Source organism: Periplaneta americana, chromosome 1 (genome assembly GCF_040183065.1).
Source record: "Periplaneta americana isolate PAMFEO1 chromosome 1, P.americana_PAMFEO1_priV1, whole genome shotgun sequence".
Lineage (NCBI taxonomy): Eukaryota > Metazoa > Arthropoda > Insecta > Blattodea > Blattidae > Periplaneta > Periplaneta americana.
Genome location: NC_091117.1, coordinates 20,878,119 through 20,887,500, shown reverse-complemented (window position 1 = coordinate 20,887,500; position 9,382 = coordinate 20,878,119). Strand labels below are relative to the sequence as shown.

The 9,382-nt window shown below is 36.2% G+C and overlaps 1 protein-coding gene across 6 annotated transcripts in view; it reads right to left on the bottom strand.

Annotated features, from left to right (window-relative positions):
* The window catches only part of wnd (wallenda), a 199,052-nt gene that overhangs the window by 53,074 nt on the left and 136,596 nt on the right, over window positions 1–9,382 (bottom strand). For all 6 annotated transcript variants that reach the window (XR_011335770.1, XM_069844634.1, XM_069844607.1 and 3 more), the window contains 2 exons: window positions 2,542–2,807; window positions 1–21 (listed from right to left, as the gene is read on the bottom strand). The exon at window positions 1–21 is cut by the window's left edge and continues 163 nt beyond it. Coding sequence is in view for 5 of the 6 variants with exons in the window: in XM_069844634.1 (XP_069700735.1) it covers window positions 1–21; window positions 2,542–2,807 (287 nt within the window). In the remaining variant the exon portion in view is untranslated. The remainder of the gene's footprint in view (window positions 22–2,541; window positions 2,808–9,382) is intronic.

Genomic DNA, 9,382 nt, shown 5'->3' with positions numbered 1-9,382 from the left:
CGAATGGGATCTCCCAGTCATCTACACACAATTACGAACACTGATTTATATTTGATGAAAGCACATCAGCACAGATCTTCGGCAGCATCTAGATACACAGCTAATCTAAGTTCAATATATGGATAAGAAATAATCTCTAAGAATAAATTTGGTGCATTAAAACTAGGGCTCAGATTTATACTAAAAACTCGGGAAATATGCATGCATTTTTGCCATAAAACATCAAAATATGATATAAAACTTTAAAATATGACGCAAAAAAAATACTGCCCAAGAGTTATTGTACTTAGAGAATATTTTTTCACCGTTCTATAGATTTATTTTTGTGAATATTATCTCCTTGTATTGGCCATAAAGGACGGTTCTTCACCCTATAAAAAATAAAAGGGAGAAAAAGTGGTGAAAATGTCAAACTTCTGCTCATTGTGTGACTAATTCTTTCACAGTTATGTAAACAGGGTTACTCACTGTTTATGAATTACTGCCTGACACCAGCAGGGTTGAAACTTCTAACGTCAAATGTTTGGAAGAGGTGAATGGGAGAATGTCTAAGAACAATACAGCCATATTCCTAACATTCTTTTGTCCTTTGTGTTTTGACAACTTACTGCTAGCGAATCCAGTTTATTTCAACTTAATTTAATTTATAATTTATTTTCAGTTTAATTTATTTTAACTTATTTTTAATTTAATTTACTTTACTTTATTTTGACACAATCTCACTAATTTTAATTTAATTTATAATAATAATAATAATAATAATAATAATAATAATAATAATAATAATAATAATAATAATAATAATAATAATTCCTCACAAAGAAAGGGAAACATCTGCCTGACAGATCACGTGCCCATTCAGATGAGCGAGAACAAAAGAGCGAAGAAATGAACGAGAACAAAAGAGCGAACAAATGAGCGAGGACAAAAGAGCGAACAAATGAGGGAAGACAAAAGGAGGGAAGAAATGAGCGAGAACAAAAGAGTGAACAAATGAGCGAGGAATAAAAGAGCAAACAAATTAATGAGGAATAGAAGAGCAAACAAACGAGGACAAAAAGAGCAAAGAAATGAGCGAGGGCAAAAGAATGAACAAATGAGCGAGGACAAAAAGAGCGAAGAAATGAGAGAGAACAAAAGAGCGAAGAAATGAACGAGAACAAAACAGCGAACAAATGAGCGAGGACAAAAAGAGCAAAGAAATGAGCGAGGACAAAAAGAGCAAAGAAATGAGCGAGGGCAAAAGAATGAACAAATGAGAGAGAACAAAAGAGCGAAGAAATGAACGAGAACAAAAGAGCGAACAAATGAGCGAGGACAGAAGAGCGAACAAATGAGGGAGGACAAAAGGAGCGAAGAAATGAGCGAGAACAAAATAATGAACAAATGAGCGAGGAATAAAAGAGCAAACGAATTAATTAGGAATAGAAGAGCAAATAAATGAACGAGGACAAAAAGAGCAAAGAAATGAGCGAGGACAAAAAGAGCGAAGAAATGAGCGAGAACAAAAGAGTGAACAAATGAGCGAGGAATAAAAGAGAAAACAAATGAAAGAGGAATAAAAGAGTAAACAAATGAACGGGGAATAAAGAGAAAACAAATAAATGAGGAATAAAACAGCAAACAAATGAACGGGGAATAAAAGAGAAAACAAATAAAAGAGCAAACAAATGAACGGCGAATTAAAGAGCAAACAAATGAACGAGGGTAAAAGCGAACAAGTTCGGGAAGGTAAAAGAGCGAACAGATGAGACAAGATGAATTGTTAACAAATTAGCGAGGAGGGAAGACTGTAAAATGAGCGAGTACAAATGAATGAGAGAATGAGCAAGCACGAAAGAACGAACTAATCAGGAAAATGGGCGAACAAAATAATGAAGTTATGAACAGAGTATACAGAACATACAGTAAAGACACCTAAGCCATTTCGTTGGAACAAATTCTGAGTGCGCATGTCACGAAACCGGGTGTATTATCTGGAACCTCCACCAGATGGTTCTCCATCTACGACAGGCTGGCATAATTTAATATTAACTGAAAACATTCATTACTCATTTTTTAACAATTTTAAAGACATGAGGCAAAGGAATGGCAATATAACCATAATAATAATTACTTCTGTATGCAATCATCATGAAAATATTCACTAATTGATGCTAACATTCAAATCACTGTTTGAGGCTTATGTTGGTAAAATTGATCCAAGTACAACATAATACATCATGGCGTCCGTTGCGGTGAAGTGCGAACATGAACGTCAACAATGGATATACATACAAGATTATTCGTATTACTGACCAATAAAATAAATAAATAAACATTTTACTAATATTTTGATAGTGGTTTGATACTAGCGACATAGTTTGATTCATTGAGAACTAAACCTTACTGAGCTTGAATTTAGTACCAACAACATCAAAGGTGCCGACAAGAGTTGTCCCTACTGATTCTTCTTATACTGTGTTACGAGCAAATGAAATTATGAAAAAATAATTTAACAAATTAATAACTATATTAACGACTGAATACTGTAACAATCACCTTGCCGCCCTTTAATCTCGTTGGCAGCAGCCTTGCCGATAATAGTCCAGACAGGGCGCAGACAGCCCAGGAGCCCGTCGATCCAGCCCGCCCGCTGAGCTGCCGAGGGGTCCTGGTAGTCGACGCTGACGCCAGGGCTGGGCGGGGACTGCTTGCTGGAGTTGTCGTGGCTCTCGTCGTCGCAGGGCTCTTCTGGTGGAGGCTCTTCTTTGGGCGAGGAGGACTGTAGACTGAGCTGCCCCAACTCTTCCTTGATGCACAGAATGCTGCAACAAGCAATGCAACCGTCAATAGTGTTTGATACAACCCCGGGCCATAAGCTTGAAACGGTGGAACCAAAAAGGTGTACTAATATGGCCGTCAAATTACCCATAGTTCATTCCTTTTTCCGGTGTGTTTATCAGTTGTTTTGTTCATATTATTACTATTACAAATTGTTTAATGTTGTTGTGAATATTTCAAAAGTGTAGTCAAGTTCAGCAAGTGTTATTTTTTTTTAAATAAGCTAATATTCTGCTCGGCTCAACTGTAGAATATGTCCGTTGATATACCTTATTTTATTTCATGCAGTGCAGTTTCATAGAAAGGACTTTGCCGACAGACCTTCTACTGCCCCCTACTAATTGGTTGCCATAAATGAATGTCATCCTTACTGTAACGGAAATCTTGTCTTCTCCTGTCAGTAACCAATCACAACCCTCGTTCAGAAGAATTGACAGGCTCCCGTCAAATCCACGTGGAGGCAGAGTTGTCGCATCTTTTCCGAATTCCAAGAATGCCGTCAGTCTCATTTCGAGGGTCACCAGGATTGTGGCAACTGTGCAATGTTGGGACGAAGGGACAGGATGGAATTGTCAGAGTTGTTTGTGTAGGAAGTCATAAATCTGTAAGTGGGTGTTCAAAGGATCCACCGAACTGCACACCTTGAAATAAAATAAGGTATATGTCCCCCTGCGCTTTAACATGTGAAGGAGTGCCAACATCGTTCTTGACAAAAGAAAGAATGTGGAAATGAAATGTTCAGTCCATGTCACAACCGTAACACTTTTAATACAAGTGAAATTTACATTGATACAATAATCTGCTAATACTTACTTACTTACAAATGGCTTTTAAGGAACCCGAAAGTTCATTGCCGCCCTCACATAAGCCCGCCATCGGTCCCTATCCTGTGCAAGATTAATCCAGTCTCTATCATCATATCCCACCTCCTTCAAATCCATTTTAATATTATCCTCCCATCTACGTCTCGGCCTCCCCAAAGGTCTTTTTCCCTCCGGCCTCCCAACTAAAACTCTATATGCACTTCTCGATTCGCCCATACGTGCTACATGCCCTACCCATCTCAAACGTCTGGATTTAATGTTCCTAATTATGTCAGGTGAAGAATACAATGCGTGCAGTTCTGCGTTGTGTAACTTTCTCCATTCTCCTGTAACTTCATCCCGCTTAGCCCCAAATATTATCCTAAGAACCTTATTCTCAAACACCCTTAACCTATGTTCCTCTCTCAGAGTGAGAGTCCAAGTTTCACAACTATACAGAACAACCGGTAATATAACTGTTTTATAAATTCTAACTGTAAGATTTTTTGACAGCAGACTAGATGATAAAAGCTTCTCAACCGAATAATAACACACATTTCCCATATTTATTCTGCATTTAATTTCCTCCCGAGTGTCATTTATATTTGTTACTGTTGCTCCAAGATATTTGAATTTTTCCACCCCTTCGAAAGATAAATCTCCAATTTTTATATTTCCATTTCGTACAATATTCTGGTCACGAGACATAATCATATACTTTGTCTTTTCGGGATTTACTTCCAAACCGATCGCTTTACTTGCTTCCAGTAAAATTCCCGTGTTTTCCCTAATCGTTTGTGGATTTTCTCCTAACATATTCACGTCATCCGCATAGACAAGAAGCTGATGTAACCCGTTCAATTCCAAACCCTGCCTGTTATCCTGAACTTTCCTAATGGCATATTCTAAAGCGAAGTTAAAAAGTAAAGGTGATAGTGCATCTCCCTGCTTTAGCCCGCAGTGAATTGGAAAAGCATCAGATAGAAACTGACCTATACGGACTCTGCTGTATGTTTCACTGAGACACATTTTAACTAATCAAATTCAATAAGAATATCATATAATACTTCCCTCTTAACCGAGTCATATGCCTTTTTGAAATCTATGAATAACTGATGTACTGTACCCTTATACTCCCATTTTTTCTCCATTATCTGTCGAATACAAAAAATCTGATCAATAGTCGATCTATTACGCCTAAAACCGCACTGATGATCCTCAATAATTTCATCTACGTACGGAGTTAATCTTCTCAAAAGAATATTGGACAAAATTTTGTACGACGTCAACAAAAGTGATATTCCTCGAAAGTTACCACAGTTAGTTTTGTCCCCCTTCTTAAAAATAGGTATAATTATGGACTCCTTCCATTGTTATGGTACAATTTCCCTTTCCCAAATAGCAAGTACAAGTTTATAAATTTCGCTATATAATGCACTTCCACCCTCTCGTATTAATTCTGCTGGAATTTGATCGATACCTGAAGACTTGTACTTTTTCAGATTTTCTATCGCAATATCGACTTCTGAAAGCGTGGGTTCGGGTATAAATGGCTCAGCAGTTTGTATTTCAATTTCGTCCCGATCATAATTTGCTAATACTCCTGTTATCTCCACATCCATTCTAAACCGTTTACGTATGACCGAAAACGATAGTAGGAATTAAATATTTGGCGATTGGTGGTATTTCGCGGAGGATTATGGGGCATAGAAGGTGTCGCACCGATATATTTGAATATTTGCTTGGAGTGCTCCCTCCTTTCTTTTTATCCTCTCAGGTTTGATAGCAACCTGATGAAAGTTCATTTTCCTGTCTCTTGCTATTTATGGAATGGGTTTAGTGGCGCCAACTTTTTAGAAACATTGAGTGGGCTCAAACACTTGATCATAATTTCCCAAAAGAATCTCATAAATCCTCCCTTTAATTATATTATTTTTCGTAATATTGATGTGACTACGGATATTATAGGCCTATACAATAGACTGTAGAATGATAAAAATAACAAAATGGAGATTTAAGAACTATTTTGTAATGTATGTAGTTAGTATAAGGTCCAGGGGCTATGTTCCATTTACTTGTAGGTAACATTCTTTTGGATTTTATATGAATACCAATTGAGGGGTTTGGGGGAAAAACCAGGTAGGTCCAATTTAGTGACGAACTCTGTGAACATGTTCTTGACGCTTGGGAGGACATCGCCCAGGATCTTGATTATTTTCGGAGGCTCGTCGACTCCACGCCTAGGCGAGCAAAAGCTGTCAGAGAAGCTGAAGGCTATTGGACAAAATATTAGTAGTTCAATAGCCTATTTTATTTCATTATTTTTTTGTAATTTTTGAAAATATATTTTTGTTTTGTTAGAGGAAGACCAAATGCATCTTCCAAATAAATATTTTTAGGCCAAATAATCCACATTTTGTTTCACTAAAATGAAATTAGGTCCATGAGCTGTGACAATGAATATTACTGTCGTATACTTAAAAAAATTTCCTCCCACGGGAATCGAACCTGCGACCGTTTGCACGATAACGGCGCGTCCCAAGCATCTCAGCCATTCAATGAAGACGAAAACAGTAACCAGCTGCGTGGCTGTTATTCAACTGCACAGATGGTTTCGGGTCCAAGGAATATGCACCGACGCTCTGGAGTGAACAAGGCTCTGAAATCAGCTATAAGGGTCGGTCCGGTTTTTTTGCCACTACTGTACAAGGAGGGTTCCCCCTCGCCAGCATTTGAAAAGAAATCAGCGGAGTACAAAGTGAAATATTTCAATATGATATGCCATACCGGAGATATACATATAATTTGAAACAGCAATTAGTAAACAGTTCATTAAAAAGTTTATGAAAAAATATTTTCACACCTAAAAACCACCCCCCTCTTTATGATGACTATTTCGTTTATATGACGTCATTCCATTTTCGACCAATGAAGTATAATGACATTTTGAATTCCAACCAATCACAGTCATACATCGCGATGATTTCTGCAGCTCGATTTATCACTATCAATTTATTGCATGGTCGTTCTTTTGTTTAGTCAGTGTCGCCACGTAAATCGATGAGCATGAATCCACTGTACTAAATAAAGTGCGAAATCCTACTTCCACATTTACATCCTCATCTTCATCTTCTAATTCCATGTTCATTGTATCTAAAGAAAATGACACTCCTTCATAACAATTATTGTTCATTTAATTAATGTATTAATCAGGTTATTTGTAATTTTCTACTATAAAATGTTTAAATTAAATTATGATTTCAGCAGGTAATGAAAACGTACAGTATTTCTGTTATAATAACAAGAGAAAAACGCAGTACATATAATTAACATTTTTAAATCTGTATTTCGCTTTTCTCAATTGGCATTACTGAATAACATTCAATTTATTTATTGCAGCAATCGTTATTCATCTATTTCGACTTCATAATGTCTGAATAGGTTAAATATTCATAAATATACAATTATTAACATTTTGTGAGCGAATTTTAGGGATAGGGCCTATATTATTTACATTTTTATTTTATTCACGAAATAGTCCTAATAAATGTCACTCGAGGTCTGAGATTACTATAAACAAATTATTCAATAAACAAATTATTCAAAATTATATCGTTCAGAAATTAAAACTCCTGTTCTACAAGTTGTCAACTGCTGCCTACATGGAAAATAATGAAGTACGATGAAAAAGTAAATGAAAGAAGGAAAGGGAGAAAAATAAATAAAGCAAGGAGACAAGGAAAAAAAATGAAATACAAAAAAGAAGAAGAAAAAGACACGAATGTAGAAAGAAAGAAAGAAAATAGGAAGGGACGAAAAAGTTAAGTACGAAGAGAAGGGAAGTAAAAAGAAACAATAGAAAAACAGAAGGAGAATGGACAAAAACAGAGAAAGAAAGAAACAAGATTAAGAAAATAAAACAAAGACGTGTGTATACATTATGTTTGCCTCTTTGTGCAAACAAGGGAACTGCGACATACAGTAACAAACCTCAGACAGGAAGGATGGACTTCCTGAATGCAAGGTGCAAGAACAAGGGTCCTGCATCAATCCGATGGAATTAAGCTGCCACCTTGCACTTTGTTGTCACACAGCCGTTTTTATCCCACATGTCTAACAGACGTGCATGTAGGCAGAACTAATTACCTATTATGGGTATTACACCCTGAAATATGAAAGCTACAAACATTACTCCACTCAGAAGTATGATGATTTTTAACAACACGGATATGGAGAGCTTTGATATGCACCACTTGCTGTATAAGATATGTAACAATTCTTAAATTTCTTCCTTGGAAATATTAAGGGGTAAAATCTTACATAGATGTTGGTACGTGTGAGAAAATCAAACATTGGGGATATTCAAAGGCACAATCACTGTTCTTATTTCCAATAATAATCAGAAATTAGGCTAATTTGTAAAACAATTTTTTATTTAATTTCAGATAATTCACAGGTATTTTTTTCTGATTAGTTAGACATTTTGATAGTTCGAGCACCTTTAATCTATCGTTAAAGAACGAAACTACTTCTAGTGATACCAAATGGAATCATCAGGCAAATCACATAAGTCAGAGATTACAGAAAATGTTAGTGATTCCAAATATATAGACTGGAGCGGAAAGGGTTAACACAATTTCAGTTGTGGGTTAATTTTATCAATTATATAATAATAATAATAATAATAATAATAATAATAATAATAATGGTAGTAGTAGTAGTAGTAGTAGTAGTAGTAGTAGTAGTAGTAGTAGTAGTAGCAGTAGTAGTATAGTCGCGACGCTGTTATTCCCGACGTGACTCCTCCTTTTTGCTTATGTCTTAGGAAGTGAAGGCTCTATAAAGTCTAGGTAGGTACTATCGTTCGCCATTTTTGTTCTTTCGTTGCCGAGCTATCGAGGAATCTATTTGCCACACCGTTAAACATTATCATGTCGTAGCTCCTATGATAATAAATCAAACGCACTGTAATTCAGCAAATAATTGAGCGGCAAATAACGTCCTCGTGTGCTTTCTGCGAACGCCAACGAAAAAGCCAAAATGGCGGGCGATTATATTAAGTATTTATCGAGCCTTAGGAAATGCTTAACGTCTTCATCAGCGAATCACAAGACGCACACGTTTAAATGTAGCCGACCTGCAACGTGATTGGCTGCCGGAAATAAAGCGACGGGACTATACTTCTAGTGATACCAAATGGAATCATCAGGCAAATCATATGAGTCAGAGATTACAGAAAATGTTCGTGATTCCAAATATATAGACTGGAGCGGAAAGGGTTAACACAGTTTCAGTTGTGGGTTAATTTTATCAATAATAATAATAATAATAATAATAATAATAATAATAATAATAATAATAATAATAATAATAATAATAATAATAATAATAATAATAATGACAATAATAGTAATAATGATAATAATATTAAAAAGGAGCATCTTTTGCGGACCTCTGGAAAAATAACTGAGGAAAAGACCAGTGATGTGCTTTATGTGGAGTGAGGCACTGTATGGGGCAGAAATATGGGCATGACGACGAAGTGAAGCGACTAGAACCATTTGAAATGTGGATATGGAGAAGAATGGAGAGTCTGAAATGGACAGACAGAAGAAATGAAGCTGTGTTTGAAAAAGTGGGTGAAGAAAGAATGATGCTGAAAGTGATCAAGAAGAGAAAAAGGAATTGGTTGGGTCACTGACTGAGAAAAAACTGCCTACTTAAGGATGCACTGGAAGGAATGGTGAACGGGAGAA